At 50.2% G+C, this 16,116-nt stretch overlaps 1 protein-coding gene and 1 pseudogene across 10 annotated transcripts in view; both read left to right on the forward strand.

The window, feature by feature from the left end:
• The window catches only part of LOC144138045 (protein tweety-like), a 39,399-nt gene extending 33,654 nt beyond the window's left edge, over window positions 1–5,745 (forward strand). For 3 of the 10 annotated variants that reach the window (XM_077670106.1, XM_077670110.1, XM_077670108.1), the window contains one exon: window positions 1,471–5,745. In XM_077670106.1, the coding sequence (XP_077526232.1) occupies window positions 1,471–1,512 (42 nt within the window). In that variant the 3' untranslated portion in view covers window positions 1,513–5,745. Of the gene's footprint in view, window positions 1–1,205; window positions 1,334–1,470 lie in introns of those variants that run through there. The other 7 variants (XM_077670107.1, XM_077670112.1, XM_077670109.1 and 4 more) reach the window with 4 other exon arrangements.
• An 8,753-nt stretch (window positions 5,746–14,498) lies between these two features.
• On the forward strand, window positions 14,499–15,139 carry LOC144139629 (uncharacterized; annotated as a pseudogene).
• Window positions 15,140–16,116: the final 977 nt, after the last annotated feature.

Here is a 16,116-nt window from a genome sequence, read left to right on the forward strand (position 1 = left end):
TGGGCTTGTTATCCTGCAAGGCCACCAATTTCTGTAACGTACGTAGAGCGTTGGCAATCTCTGGAATGTGCCGGGATTGGTGCTGCTGACGCCCAAAGACGTGAGTTTGATTTCCGGTCGCGGCGGCTGCTTTTCTGATGGAGGCGAAAAGCTAAAACTTAGCCCATGTGCTCGAGATTTCGGTGCAGGTTAGAGATCCTCAGGCGGTCAAAATTAATCTGGAGCTGTCCACTACGGTGCGCCTCATCGCCCGTGTACGCCGGCGCGTTAAACTCCCGCAATCAATCAATGTGCCGGAATGTTTTTCACGAAGTGTTTCGAGTCAGTCAGTCTCTCTGTACAACACATTAGGTCGTAGCGTGATGCGTGTCTTGGTAAGTGCATGATGTTCTACTTGTTTGGAGGAATGTGGCCATCATTGGGGCCGTTCAGTTCAGCCGTGCGAGCGCTGCTCCAAGTGCAATGTTGCAATTATTTCAGCGTCACAACTATGTGCAGTGCCACATCTATGTGTAGTTTCACAACTATGTGTAGCGTCACAACTATGCGCAGTGTCACAACTATGATATAGCGTCACGGCTGTGTGGTCACAACTATGAGGTATCGTCACGACCATGTGTAGTGTCACAACTATGTAGTGCGTCACACCTACGTGGGCTATGTAAGCGGGTGTGAGCTTAAAATCTTTTTTAGTCTCTACGTTCCACTTAAGAGCTTGTTCTGTTGACATGATGAGCAACCGTTAGCCATCGTGAACCACAGCACGAAACAATACCTGCTTCAAGAAACTTAAGTCTGGGATGTACTATTTATCAGTGGACAACTAAACTAAGCTTGCAAGCTGGAGTGTCAATTTATGCTCATATAATCTTGGCCGAGACTTTTCATAGTATATGATCTCGTTCAAGTTCTAAGCTGGTTAAGCATCCACTGGACATTCAGTACAGCTTTATAACGTTACAGGTCAGCAAAGCCCTTAATCACACCAGCGGTAAGTACGAACACATGATCAGAAAACGTACACCTCACGAGACTATTAGGTCATAGATACACCAGGCAGGCAGTCATCGCTTTGTTCCTACTGCTACGTAAGGAGGCTGATGCTGAGCTGAACGGCTTCCCGCTGACAGCCAGTCGGCTAGAGCCCGTCGCCCCTCCTCCCTTTTTTGTTTTTCTCCCGCGTGTTTTTCGAATGTCCTGACCAGGCCAGCATGCGGCCCGTGGGCTCGGATTCGTGGGAACCGCTGTTGGCGGCCAAGGGTGGCGACGGCGGAGACGGGCGCCGGGGTGCCACGCCGGAACGGGCCCTGTCGTTCTCTTTTGTTTCCTTTGCGTGAGTGTCTCGTCGGAGCAAAAACCCCGCATGACATTTTTTTCTCCTTCTTTCCGTTCTCTTTTTTCTCTCCTCTTTTTTTCTCCCCCCTACCCCCAACCCCTTTTTTGGGTCGTCCCTCCCTCCGGGCTGGGCAGTACCACCAGGCGTTGCAGTCTCGGCGAGCATACCCGACGTGAAAAACCTTGTTGCTGTTTCAGCACCACGACGGCGATCTGACGTGTGCCACAAAGTTCTGAGCAAGAGAGACTCGCGACCTTCGGCGACGACTGGAAGACGAACTCTTCCTCTGAACCCCATTCACCCACCTTTTTTTTTTTCTCGCCTACCCAACGACTTCATTTGTTCCTCCAATCGTTGGCAACACCGCGCATCTCGACCCGCGGAAGCCGCTGCCTCCCCCTGATCTTCGCCACCTGCGAAACATTTTTTTTTTCTCTTTCGTCTCTCCGGTCGTGTGCCAGTCGCGCTGTCGTCTGCTTCTCCCACGTTCGAGTGTGTGCATTTTGCTGGAGATCTGACCGTGACGAGGGCGGTTTAGGGCTGCCAACGGCGTTGGAAGATTGAAGAAAGGAATCTTCGTCGAGGCGTTCGCGATGCTTTGCGATGTCCTCTGATGTATTGCAAATGCGGAGAACCTCTCCCCGGCGTGTGTTCGATGTGCTTCTGAGTGTGCAACAAGCTTTCGGCGAAAGCCTTAGGGTGGATATCGGTGTGACGCAACATTCCACGTAGTGGAATACCAGTTGAGAAAGGAGCGGAGCTTCGGAGAGCTTGTTGAGCAGATGCTGAGGCTATTGGCTTCTCAGGAATATTGCGGGATTGGATTCGAAGCACCATGTATCTGTCAAAGTCTCCCAAATGTGGGCTCGAAGCTAAGGTCACGACCGGAAAGTAGCACGAGTAAGGTAGGTCGAGGGAGCAGACGGGACACTATTTCGTTTGCTCTTGTCACGAAGATGCCAAACAAAGCGGCATGGCCGCGAGATGGTCAGTACAAATTTCATTGCTGGTGCATCTCCCTGAGCTTGTTAAGACGATGCTGCGCTCTGCCAAAGCCAAGCTGGAACAATGAAGCCCCGACCAGCAAGCTTGAAAACTGGATTGCCGAGCGTTTGGAACGCACGTCTACGAACCTCCAGCGCTACGAAGCCCAAGCCAACTTCCTACCGAAAACGACTTGCACAAGTTTCGAGTGGCATTGCGAAAGTGACAGGAAGCTGTTGACAACCGTTCAAGCTGCCAAGAGGGAACCGAAGACCCATTCCAAGGCAAGCCGTGCCATGCCATTGCAGTGAGCACAGCCAGATCGGAAAAGTATATCTTGGCGTTGCTGTAGCAAGTTTCCTGGAGCCGTCACGCTTGTGACGCTGCGTGACAAATCGTCACGCGATAAGGCCCACAACATGTTGGATGACTCCTTCGTAACAGCTACTGCTTTCGCCAGAAGGCACACTGAAGCGTTGTCATGGCTCAAAGAGGAAGCTCCGTCAGAAGTTCTCGCCATCGTCACGACTACACGTGCAGTGGCTTCCCGGCGCGACGACTCGCACAAAGGGGCGTGACACCGGCTGTGCGACACCGTTGTGACAGTGAGCCTTGCTGTCTTTACTGCACTGCTGCGTCGTACTGGCTTCGCGAGCCAGCGATGCAACGGCTTGAACGACGCGACGGCTGTGCCGACGCGACAAGTGGTGCGAGAGCGCCGTTGTCGTGACGAACAGCGCGGCAGTTGCTGCCTGCCTGCTGCCAGACATTCCTTCCCGCCAATGGTGTTCCTCACTCCCCCCCTTTCCCCGACCACCGTAAGGAAGCCCAGCTAGTCAGCGAAACCCGGGGACGACAAACAGAACTCTTGTTGGACGCTGGTCGTGGTAGTCCTCCCGGGATGGATGTGCCGGTCGATGTCGTTGCCGGTTGTGACTGTCGCCGCCATGCATAATTTGTTCATTTGTACACGTTTCTTCCTCGCGCTGCCGAAAGTTTCATGCCCTGACAGCGGCCGCGCGCACCAATGCTCAACTTGTGTATACAGCGCTGCCAATTTTCCTGCAGAATGGATCTCGTCGCGGGAGGCTTGTTTTTAGTAGTCGTTCGTGATTGAAGCAACAGTATGGCTTCGATTATTTTGGCAATTCTTTTTTATACAAAATACAAATGATTGTCATGACTTGTTTGCGACATTTTTAACGATCTTGCGACCGTGTTTTTTACCGTTATTATTAAGCTAGCATTGTGCCGCAGAAAGGTTAACTTTTAACCACGTAGAAATGCTGTCGTTATGTGGGTTTTGCTTTTTCATTAAGGCTGGAATCAGAGTTTAGAGCTCCGCAGGAATTAGTCGTAACTACGAACATCTAAAAGCCATTCAAGTTCCAGCTAAATGAGTTTCGTCTCCGATTGACAATCTACCCTCACATTCACCGATCACCCGCCGTGGACCAAAGCGCTTGCGCCGCCGACTCAGCATTCACTCAACATTCCTCAAGCGAGTAAACTCTACTTATTGAAGTGCAGGCCAGCGCGACTGACCACCTAGACCGTACTGAGTAGTCATTCCAAGCGGCTTTCTTTTCTTGCCCTATTTGGTTGCTGCTTCATTCCAACATTGGAACCCAACGTGGTTACATCGCATTTACGCAACGCACGTGTAAAATACGTACGTAGTGTCACCAGCAAAGCCTCCCCCGTCGAGATCCGCTGCTGCTGCGCAGATGATTTCACATTCCCGGGCGCCAGCTGCCCGGATTGCTTTCGTCATCCGCTCGCTGTGTGTAAAAGATGTTCTTCTCGCGCATTTACGTGCATTCTGGTGCGGACGCGCCAACACAAAGCACCGGCCTTCCCTCGCGTTTTGTTTGTTGTATCTGCCCCGTGCAATGTGTGTACGTGTATGATTTGTTAACGCTGTCAGCTAGAAGACGCAGAAGCGAAGTGGCTTTTAGGAACCAAAGACAATGATTTCTAATGTGTTGTTCTCAAAAGCCTCTGGGTCTCTTCTTTCTCAGCTGCCGCACATTTCGACTTTCGAAGCCTTGGAACTAACGCACCACCCGCTAGGGAGATCTTGTGTCACGTGCACAACTGCGAGACGTCATTGGTGTAAATATTCAACGTATTGCGCATTTTTACTTTTATTATGCTCCCGCTCTTTAAGGTCACACCTCACTCAAAACTGAGAACAAAAGAAAAAGAGCTCAGTTATGCCTGCAGTGTTGCCATGGAGCGGTGCATTTCCTTCGGGCTACTGGAGAGGATACGTTGTAATTAATATGTCCTAGAATGTCAGCTGTGTGGAAAGAAATGCACTGGAAATGGTGGGAATGCTCTGGATTAGCTTTGCGTGCGGATGCGTTAGTTTCAAGTGCTGCAGTGTAGAGATAGAGTCAGTGCTTTCCCATTTTCCCCCGCCACATGCCGTTATGCCACTCCATTGACGCATTGTTCAAAGCGAGAAGTTTTGTCTTTTTGATCGCTGGCACCATGATCATGAGTTTGTGGCGTCTTCTGTAATTTCTCTAGGTTTTTGTTCTTTAAGTGAACGCAACCCCTTGAAGACAGTGGTACTCTGATGGTTTGCCTGTGCAACAATTTTGCTGGAAACTTGCAAAACGGGTCAACTTTAGCTTATGCTGCGGAATTATAAGAGGATGTGAGTGCAGCCATCATTTAGTTCGGTTTTTGTTATACAGTTTTCCCATTTAGAGTGAACGAAGAATCGCAGCCGTTTGTTTTTTTTTTGTAGGAAGTGAAGGCAGGCGAACGACGCTGCAAACAGATTTGAGACCCCCGCAGTTTAGTATGTGGAATTTTGAAATCAACTTGGTACACGCTGAACCGATTACATTTCACGTGTAATGTCTACAAGTTCGACCGACAGACGGTCATAACGTGTTCGTACTGAATCACGCACATGTCTATGTACAGCGCATTAGTTGCTTATAGATTTTTGCTCAATGCAATGGCATTTTCGCTTCTTTTGAGACACCTAGGTAAGCGAGCCGTTGTTTCATTTTTGTGGAAAAAAAGTGCGTGGTGAGGTGTACGTCTTAAGTGGTTGTGTTTCTGTGCAGTTTTGTTTTTGCTGTTCGCCTTTTTTAATTCTTCTGACTGTACAAGCCAAAGCTAAAGCAATCCATCTAACATTCATGCCACTACCGAAGTGCTGTGTCACTATTGCTGCCAAGCATTCATGTGTCAAGTGCACGACGTTTCCGTTTCCTTTTTTCCAAAGGGCCATAGACGTCTTTTTTGGCCAGTCGAACAAAACCATTTTGAATGACCTGTGACGAGCGTTTTTTCTCGGCGCCAAAACAACAAGAAATAAAAACAAAGACACTTTCCTACCGTTGGTACACCTAGCAGTTTTGTCAAACTGTAGCCAGAAGAATAAAATTGCTTCTTCAGTCCCACACCGTGTCTCCGAGATCTGTCAAGTCGGAAAATGCGATGTGACCAATCATGAAAGCTTCCACTTTTGGGTGGTCATTAAAACTGACCCACAATGCTGCATGCAACTGCTGCTCACGCAATGTTACTTTCTCGAGGAAGTAACATTGTATGTGCAGCAGCAGTTGTATGAGCAGCTCTAATCCATGAGAGGAGGCAGTCAACTTCTGAAAGATAGCTGCAGCGCTTATTGTGGTTGTCACTGTAGTAAACTTGCTAAATGCGTTCCCGCTCGAAGGCCACATCTCAAAAGATCCTCTTTGAACCTGAAGCCCCGTAGGTACGCTGCAACTGCCCATGCAGTAACACAGTATTTATAGACGTTAGCAGAGTCCTTCAATGCTTCGCTGGTCATGAAACTCCCGGCCAAGTTTCGTATGGGGACAAAGGCTACCGCGAGTGGCGCCACCGCAGATCGGAGGGCGTCGGGAGGCCGCCGCTGCTCTGTAGCCAGACCGGCAGGCAGGAATGCAGTAGCAGCATGTCCATTCACACCAAATTTTTTCGCCACTTGCAAAATGATAAGTCCACTTGAGCGGCCCACGACACGTGAAGCGAAAGTGCACTGCTGATAAGGCGGCGAGCGTCGGTTTTATCTTACTCCGTGGTCCGTTCCCTGCCAACGCGCTGTGACCACGCCCCCGGCTGCCCTCCGATCAACACCAGCGCCGCGGTGCGGCAGCGTTCGAAGCTCCCCCATAGCGTGATGGCGAAGTTTCATGACCAGAAAGGCATTGAAGGACTGACGTTAGGCTTAGATTCACAGGAGTGGAAGTGCTGAGCCATTTGTGCCATCTTGCTCTAAAGGACTATTGTGCCGAAACTGCTTCCAGGTGATGCCGCAAAATGTGAGTCAACTGAGATAAATTCCAGTCACATTGCGCCGGGAGCAGTAGGGACTCGGTCGTTCACTCCCAAGTCCCATAAAGCCGTCATTCACCCCGGGGCGCGCTCCGGCGGACTCCCTGAAGAACTAACGCTGAGTCACTAATAATTTTCTGGTCTCCAAGTGGTGGCTTTATGGGACTTGGGAGTGAACTTGGGGTGCGGGCAATGCGCAAACTTTGCCCCTAAATGCAACTTCACCGCACAGTGTGCTATCAACCAGCTGCTTCTAAGAAAAGTAACCCTGCTAACCACCTGGGCCTAGGAGAGCACTGACTACTACTTGTTGACAACTTTGGTGCCTGAGCGCGTGAGATTAAATACGAGGCAGTTAAGGTGGCGATCCATCTTCTGCACCGTGTTTACAACTCCAAGTTTAGTCATCTGGCAACAATGTACTGAACAACCAAGATGGAAGGCGCCTTTCTTTCCCTCCATTAGTACACTCTACCTCCATGTTTCCCTTGCTCCTGGGCTGAAATTTCGCCATGGCAGCATCTAATCACTGTGGCTCATCATTACCTCTAGCGATAAGAGAGTCTTCTTTCGGGGAAACACGAAATCGTATGGAAAGGCTTCAAGGATCGCACCAGCAACGGAGCCAAAATTGACGTTTGGTGGGATCAGACGACGTCCGGGCGGCTGATGTATCATATGGTATTTTAGTCGCCATAAAAAGGCTTTCCCTGTGAGCTTGAGGTTCTGGAAGAGACAGAATTTGCGCAAGGGGACTGTTGCGAGTAGGAGCACGTTCAGTGCTCCAACTGCTTCAGGTAAGTTAACGTGTGGATTTAGAGATTACTATACTAATAAAAAAATGCAGATATGCTTTGCTGCATGCAGATCACTCGGGATGAAATCGCAGAAAAATAGGTGGCCAGTTTTGTATTTCTTTCTGTTACTCTTGCTGCCTGCAAGCATTTGTTTCATCGTAGTGGAATGCTTGAGCTAGTTACAAATCGTAAATAAAAGCGGGCCGAAAATCGTTGTTCAATGAAGGACGAATGCGGTGAAAATTGCCATTTATTTCTGGATTCGCATCGTTCTGCTACAGACGAACGCTGTCGCAGCTAAGGGTAGCGCCTCGTTTCTCCTGTAGAAGTGTTCAGTCCATGCCACTGACAGACATCCCGATTTTCCAACTACCATTGACCCAGCAGTTGCAGTTGTGCCTAAGGCCCTGGCGCTTGTGCTCTGAATTTTTTCAGCATCTTCCTCTCCTTAGGCATGGCAATGAGCTGCAGGGCTTGTTAGCTGGGTACAAGTCGTGAATAAAAGCTGGCCTTAAATAATTGCTCAAAAAAGGACAAATGCGGTGAAAATGTTGTAAAGCAAAGCTAGCTACCTAGCAACGGTTTTATCCCGTGCGCCACAAGAAACTCCCAACCAGGCTAAATAAAATAACTGGCACCGCCAGGGATCATACCTGGGCACGAAGAGTAGCGGAGTGCGAGCCTGTCGTCTCAGCGACCAAGCTACCCCGACAAGTGTAGACGGGGACACATACGCTGGTTTTGGTTCAGCGGCTAAGGAGGGGGAGGGTGCTGTGGAGGGGACACATGAAACAAGAGTGATGGGCACGCAGTAGAGAGCTTTAGCAGTCCGTCTGTTCCGCTGGTTACGTTGTTATCGGGTTTACCGGGACCCGTCTGCGCCTGCGCGCGCGGAAGGGCGAGGAGGCGCGGACATGGCGAAGGCAGGCGCGCGGAACTAGTTCACCTACCGCGACGAATGCCCAAGTGCCCAGACGGGTCCCGGTCAACCCGGTAACAACGTACACGAGGCACACGACGGAACGGACGGACTGCTAAAACTCTGTAGTGAGAGAGATGACGCAAGTGCCGCCCTTCTCCTCACCCTTTAAAAGACTCTCCTCTCCGTTTTACTTCAGCCGACGCACGGCCGGGCTACAGCAGCGCGCCCTTCTCCTCACCCTTTAAAAGACTCTCCTCTCCGTTTTACTTCAGCCGACGCACGGCCGGGCTACAGTAGCGGCGCCCGCCGCTGTAGCCCGGCTGTGCGTAGCTTAAAATAAAATGTGGCCCGACCTGCACAGCTTAAAATCAAGTGTTACTATCGCAATTAAAAAAAAAGTGTTCGGCAGTCGCAGCGTATTGAAGCGCCGCATGGTAGGCACACATGGCAGAACGTCCTCGCAACACTGAAGTACGTGACTACTTAAATCGTCGCCCAGAAACAGAAACTGAATCCTGTTTACATGAATCGTGCGATAATAAGTTATTAGATGCAAAGCATCTCTTAGTCAACCCTCCGGCGTCCGGAGTCCGTACCTCTCCTCTCCACACCACCTGTGATAACACCACTCTCTCCCCTCCTCCTCTCCACACCACCTGTGCGCTACGCGCGCTGCTCCTCCTCTCCCCTCTCCACACCAGCTGTCCAATCACGCGCATGCGCGCTGCTCCTCCTCTCCACTCACTCGCTCTGCAAATAAACCCGGTCCGCGCTCCGCTCAGTTGCTTCTTCGGTATACGCCGTCCGATGACTGGAAATGGACGCCAACGATTCCGTCAGCGAACCGGCTGGCACATTTTCAACTAGCGCCAGCCAGCATACTGTCAGAACCGCGAGCACCTCCGAAGACAAGGCTGTACAGAGGAGAGCTCGCGACGCCGAACGTAAACGGCAGCGTCGAGCAGCGGATTCCTCGCTCCGAGAACGAGAAGCCGCTTTGAAACGCCAGCGGCGAGTAGCTGATCCAGATTGCACGGCTTTGCATCCCCTCAGGGTTCCCACGCGTGGGAAGATGGTGTAATTTTTTTATTCAGAATGTGAGAGCGTGTATCATGCTGTCTAAAGCAATGTAAAACGTTTGCAACAAAGAACGTACAAGCAACAACAACACAGCACCAGCTCGTTCGGCAAACTGATAAGCCCTGCCTAATCTGCTCTTGCTTTTGCTGGCCTCAGCCAATCGCACAGCAGGGCTCTTGCAGGGCGTATTGGCCTGCAACGGCATCAGTGAGGACACTAAAGCTTAATACTTGAGAGATGGGAACACTGATTTAAAAGAGTGCTACATTGTCTGCCTGCATAAAAAATAATTACGACACAACAGAAACAGAATTCGAGAAGTTAATTGATATACTCTTACATATCGTTTGTTCGGTAACTCTATACAACTTTCGTATATACAATGATATTATCGGAATTGTTCAGGCGAGACGTCCCATCCCTGCCAAATACACTTCCACACATTCGAAGAGCATTTTTTTCCAAAGGTGTTTATCAGCCGAATAGGTTTTCGATGGAAAAGCGCAGAGCCCATCGGCAGTATGAATTTTCGCAAGGAAATTCGGCTGCTCAGTGATGATTCGCCTTAGGCTCTTCAATGCAGGAATAATCTGCTAATGAAGGCGTGCCCATGTTCAACCGTTGCATTGGAAATAAAGTTGGATTTGAGTACGTTTCCAGAAGCAAGGATGCGACTGCACGTTTGAAGAAATCTGTTTGAAGAGCTCGTGGGAAATAATGTAAGAATCACTGAGAAAAATTTTGAGCAGCAGAAAACTATCGCCACCTACAGATTTTTTTCGATTCGAAATTGTGCCTCTTGTCACTAAGAATTAGCTTCACATTCTCCTGCTGCTAGCGGTTGTTTTCTGGGAGTTAGTTGAACTAGCTAGAGGACTAGCTTGAACCAAATTGAGTTGCGAACATTAAGGTCGTTATTCATATGAATAACGATCTCAAACTGAACTCAAAAGTGGAAAATGAGGCTAAACAGTGTTCATACGGGCGCCGATTTTTAGCCGGAAATGCCAAAATAGGTATTTATAGGCAGTATAAAAACGCTGTGAAAGCTCTTCTTAACATCTAATTCACGCCCGTATATCAAAATGGGGTGACAGGAACTCAAGGAATAAAATACGCTTGTGCCTAAAATCCGGTATCCTGTGAGCAGCGGGAGGCCGCTTTGCTGAACAAGCTGCAGTAATCCAACTGGCACAGGACGCCGCCAGGGACCACGCGTTCCTGACCGCCGTCTGATGGGACGAAGACTCGAGACAGTCCCGCACAATGCATTGCTCTACGCAAGGGATGGCAATTAAGTCTGTTCTTTCTCTCCCTCCCTCTTTCTCTCTCTCCTCACCACTTCTGTGAACCCTTAGCGGTGCTGTTTTCTTCGCCTAGCGCGTGCTCCGCGGCTTTCACTGCTCACGCTCATATTTTATGTTTGTCCTTATTTTTTGTACCACCAATTTTCTGTAGTCACAACACGCGTGCTTCAAAGAGAGAGATTTAAGGTTTTCGCCCTAACATAGAGGTACGCATAGCCTCGATAGCGACTTGTATGATGCAGAACGACATGGATGCGTGATGCTGAACGCCGATTAACGTGTAGGGAAAAAAAGCTTAGGCCTAGCTACCGGCGCATTGGGGACAATGCGGATGAAGTCAGGCGGCTTTTTCAACCCTGAAGGCCACTGGCAACAGCGTCGTAGCGACGACGGCGAAGGCCGGCCCACCGACGCGCTACGGCACTGTACTGCCCAGCTGATACTCTATGGCCGACAGGCGCCGACGCAGTTGCACGGGCAAAGGCGCAGGAGACTGGGAGCGTGTGCAATACGAACTAAAAGGAGGTAGAGGTGATGCCAGGGCCTCTTCTAAAAAACACAAAAATATTCCAAGCCCCGTTCCTCTAATCAGTAAGATAGTTGAAACGTGAAGCTTACTCCCATGCGACCTGAGACAAAGTCCATAATCCAAAACAGCTCCTGCCGTATCGGAATGACGCTATCAGATAGACGTATCGGCTTCATAACACGAGGGACCCAGGTTTGATTCCGACTACGGGAAGAGTTTTGAAGCTTGGCTTTGGTTATCGTCATAATCGTTTCTTGAAACCCATTGGGTAAAGTTGGCTTTCCTGCCGTGCGTTATGTAGCGACATCGAACACTAACAGTGAAGTTACAAAAGCTTCGATTTGAAAAGAGCCTTTTCTCTACACTTGGTAGCGTTAACAAGTATTAACTGGAGTCCGTAGTTATGCGCTCCACCAAGCAGAAACAACGTCGAAGACAACAGCTTGATAACGATAATGTGGCTTTGATCAAGGCGAATGACTTCGTGTTATGATGTACACCAGGGGCAAATTTCTTAGTTTTGCCCATTTCAGGTCCATTTGAAAGTTCGTTTCGAGCGAGCCCTGACTGGTTCAAAGCAGACGACTGGTAGTGACGCAGCACATCTATTGGTCAGGGCTAGCTAGGCCCCGGAAGAGCAATTGATCCGTCACGACTAAAACGGACGCGAAATGGACATTTTCGAAACGGACACAACTCAAGATACCACCCCTGTACATGTACACTAGGAAATAAAGGTACTAGGCAGTCATCGTGTTCTGAGACAAATGCTTTAGGTTGTATATTATTTATTCAACAAAACAAATACCCCATATATTTAAAAATACTTCGTTAATGTACCATAAATCGAACTTATAGTCGCCTTCGGCTTAAAATATTTCCTGTTTAATAAATGTTTGTGCCTCACTCGATAGTGGCGCTTCATTCGCACTTTAGGAGTTCCGAGAGAGAGTGTAGGGTTTAACGCGCCGACGCAACGCAGACGATGAGGCGCGCCGTAGTGGAGGGCTTCGAATTAATTTCGACCACCTGGGGATCTTTAACGTGACTTTAGGAGTTTAAGCTAATCCCGTTTGTTTTCGATTACCGGAATCGAAAATCAAAGTGCTTGTGCAGCTGGCATGGAGTCCATCTCATCTACGCGAGTCTTGAATTTTTTCGTAAGTCATTATTTCTGCATATAACAGGTTAAAAACATCGCGGCAGAAATAGAGCGGGTTAAGGTGCTGGGGGAGGGGACCGGTGTCCACTTCTTCAAGGCGAGCTGGTCCCGAGGCCGCCTCAGCGAAGAAACTGCCAGGTCTTTCTTTTTACTTAAAGTATTGAAGAAAGGCCTGACAGAGCCGGAGTGCGACCGATGGGCCGATGTGCGATGGCGGATCGATCCACACTTGCAGCGTGCGAGGTCGATGTCCGCCGAGGAACTGAAGTGCTCTTCCGCGGAGCGCTGTAACAGCAGGGCGATTCCGCAGGAGGTGCTCGGTCGTGCCTCTTGCAGGGCGTGATGGGCACTGTGGGAGTCATGCATGAGCGTGGTTTAATGAGGTGCAGCCGTGCTGGTGCGAGAAGTTGACCAGTCAGGGTTCGATGAAGCAGTATTATCCATTCCTGAATCTGGCTGTCTCCCGCGCTAGCCGCCAGATGTCCATGTCTGGCTGTACTCTAAAGCCTGCCAGCGTCTTTGCTCAGCTGCCTCTCCTTCGTCGCCTTATGTTGTTGTTTTATTTACTTACATAGTTTTCACGGCTCGAACTTTCATTTTTCACATGTTTCAGTTTTGTGGTTCTTTGAAATCTTTTTCGTGCCATTTGTTATTTTCGGGAAGTTGATTTATCTCTTGTTTTTATGTGTGTTTATATTCCCATTTTTACCTTAACCGCCTGCTTTAAATGTTAATTTATTTTTGTTTCTTTAATTCTGAGCACAGCATCTTTAAATTAGCGCCATTTTTCTGCATCTTCCTGCGTGGGTATGAACTAGTCTTCAGGCACCACCACCATCGCGACGTTGCACGAGCCTCGAAACAGGGATTATTACGGCCATTCACGCGTACATATCACAGACCAGACGCATGTCATGCTAACCCGGTCAAATTATTTCAGCCTTTTCTCCCAAAAATGACATTCACTGATTCTTCTTTAGACTTATTATATAATTCGGTAACCGTTTCCCCAATTCCTACAGGCTGATTATATAGGGCCATGAGGTGGGCGTTTTAGCCCCAAAAAGCCACCCCGTTTCTTGGCCAATCCCCCACGTGAGGAACAAGAGGAACAACAACAACAACAACAAGTTCCAGTTCAGCCATGCAGTGCACGCAGGAGGATTTACATTGTACGATGGCTACAACATCAGCGGCCCTGGACGAGCAGAGTGGTTCGGCAAACGGTGAACGTGGCCCGGGAGCCACACACCGCTGTGGTACGGAGCAGGGAGAGTATGTGCCTTCTGCCCAGCGCAGATTCATCGTTGAGAGAGCCATGGATGATCCCGGCTTGCTGACGTCGGAAGAGGAGAGATATCTCGCGCGTCTGCTAGCTCTGCACCAGGGTCACAAGGCAGGCTTGGACTGCCAAGCTCACCGCCGATTTCCGCGTGTCTGCCGTGTCGAAGCAGCGTGCCGGAGCCTCAGCCGACGCACTGCTCGCGTGCACGAGTGGTTCACGAGGTGGTCGGAGCTGCTCCCACGCCCACTGTCACCTGCGGGGGATCGAATGGATGTGGTGGCCGGAGAAGAGCCTCAATTTCGTCCACCAAAACAAGGCAGTAGCCGGGTCACTGTACAAGTGTTTGATCGGCTATGCATCTCCTATCTGATACCGACTCAAGGGCGAGACTCAACGAAGAAATTGTTGACACCCCCGCAAATGCTCTACCTTTTCATCAGGACCTTTGAGCCGCCATTCGCCCGAAAAGCTCCTGCCAAGAATGCGTCCACTCAGAGCAAAGTAGCACTCAGTGAGAATACTCAAACGATATCGAGTGCGGCTCCTCCTCCTAAGGTAGCAAACAAGGACCCTGAAAAGGAGGGCAGCAGCTCGATCAGCTCAGAGGAGGAAAGTAAGACGGGTGAAGATGTGGACCCAAGCAGTGTCTTTGTGGGAGCTGTGCTCATCAAACAAGGTCGAAGGTGGCTTGCGCGGTTGTCATTCCTAAAACTGTGTCTCCGGAGAACCTTCGCTGTCGCAGAAGGACCCTGCGAGCACGTGAAGGACGTGGAATGTGCAGCCACAACAGCTACCTGAGGGACGCGGTTGACCTTTTCACAATCGCCATCAAGTGGTACAAGACGGAGCGCAGTTACTACGGCAACCTTTCGTGCTGTTGCGCTATCCTCGACAATTGTGACAAGGTCCTGAAGGATGCGCACATGTCATTACAGCTTGAGCCCCAGTCGGCCAAGGGCTACTTCAGGAGGGGCAAGGCTCTGCTTGGCCTTCAGGGGTACAACGAAGCGTCTGAGGCGTTCAACACTGTGCTCAAGCTGGAACCCAACAACCCGGATGCCGTGAAAGAGCTGCACAACGTGCACATCTACGAGCTCAAGAACATGGGGTTAAGCCACGAGCAGGCCGAGTGGGTCCTGGACCAAGGTGCCGTTGACGTTCAAACAGCCGTGAACGTGCTGTGTGGCCCGAATGCAGTGGCTCTGGACATCAAGGAGAATCCTGGAAACTTGCAGGGCTTCCGGTCACTCTGGGTGGCGACCGCGCGCCAGATGTCACCGAGAAGATGCTCATTGTCTTGTTCAGAAGCTTTGATGAACTCGTTCACGGCATCTGCGTCCTGTACGATCGTTATTGTGCGTTCAGCAATTATGGCAATACGGTGTCGCCAGGCGAAGCCATGCATGCCATGTAGGTCTCTATGCTTTACTGCGCACCCATTCTGATCCGCTTTCCGTTCATCAACTACATGGAGAAGAAGAAAAACGGGAATTCTATGAAGTCCAGCATCAGTGCAAGCAGAGGAGAGCCACAAAAGGCTAAGACGCCCTGCACACAAGCAATGGAGTCATGCTGGGACAGCGAGTGCGCCAAGGCTCAAGCTGACGGGGCATGTGAATGGAAACGAGTGCTTCTTCCGGAGGATTACTGGTGCAACTTCGTGGAAAAGTGCTACTGCGAACGCATTCCTAGTCCCAATTAAGGGGATTGACCGCATGCCTCCCCGGTTCGAGAAAAAGCGCGGGATTGACACCCGCACTTGTTCAAAGCTCATTTTGGGAACTGCCTCACACTGGAGGCGGATTTGTGACCAGTCGCCTTATTTCTACTGTTGGAATCAAGCCACTCATCCCTCTTCGCTTTTGTTGACGTTTGAGTACGTGTGGGAGTTTGGTGTGTTGTTCATAGAGCCAGGAGATCTGTTTTTAGGGGCGAAGCTCCTAGAGCCATGGGTCTGTCCATCCCTTGTGTCTCGAGGTACGTGACCGCCGCATGCTTTCGGAGATGTCGCAAAGTGGGCCGCGTTGCACGCGCAAGAACCGGCTGCAACCGGCAGCGCAAACTCGGCACCGGGAGCGCGAGCTTGTCTGTGTTCGCCAACGGAGGGGCGAGCGCACGTGCACTGCGAGGGGGAGATCACGCAAGAGATCACGCCACGAACGCAGGCAGTCGTTCTCGGAGATCGAACGAGACGCAAGGACCTTTGCTCGTTTCCTCTCGTCTTGTTCGGGCACAAGTTCGCCCTAAATAAAAGTTCTTTCTTTACCGTTGTGTCCCATCCTACGTGACAAATTGTGGTGGAGGTGCGGGGTAGTCCTCGATGGCGCGGGGTCTTTCACCAGGTCTGGGCCTGGAAGCATTGACTCCGAAAATAAAAGTTGATTTGTACAA

Source organism: Haemaphysalis longicornis, unplaced genomic scaffold (genome assembly GCF_048455015.1).
Source record: "Haemaphysalis longicornis isolate Haplotype H1 unplaced genomic scaffold, Haemaphysalis longicornis Haplotype H1 scaffold_5, whole genome shotgun sequence".
In the NCBI taxonomy this organism is placed as follows: Eukaryota; Metazoa; Arthropoda; class Arachnida; order Ixodida; family Ixodidae; genus Haemaphysalis; species Haemaphysalis longicornis.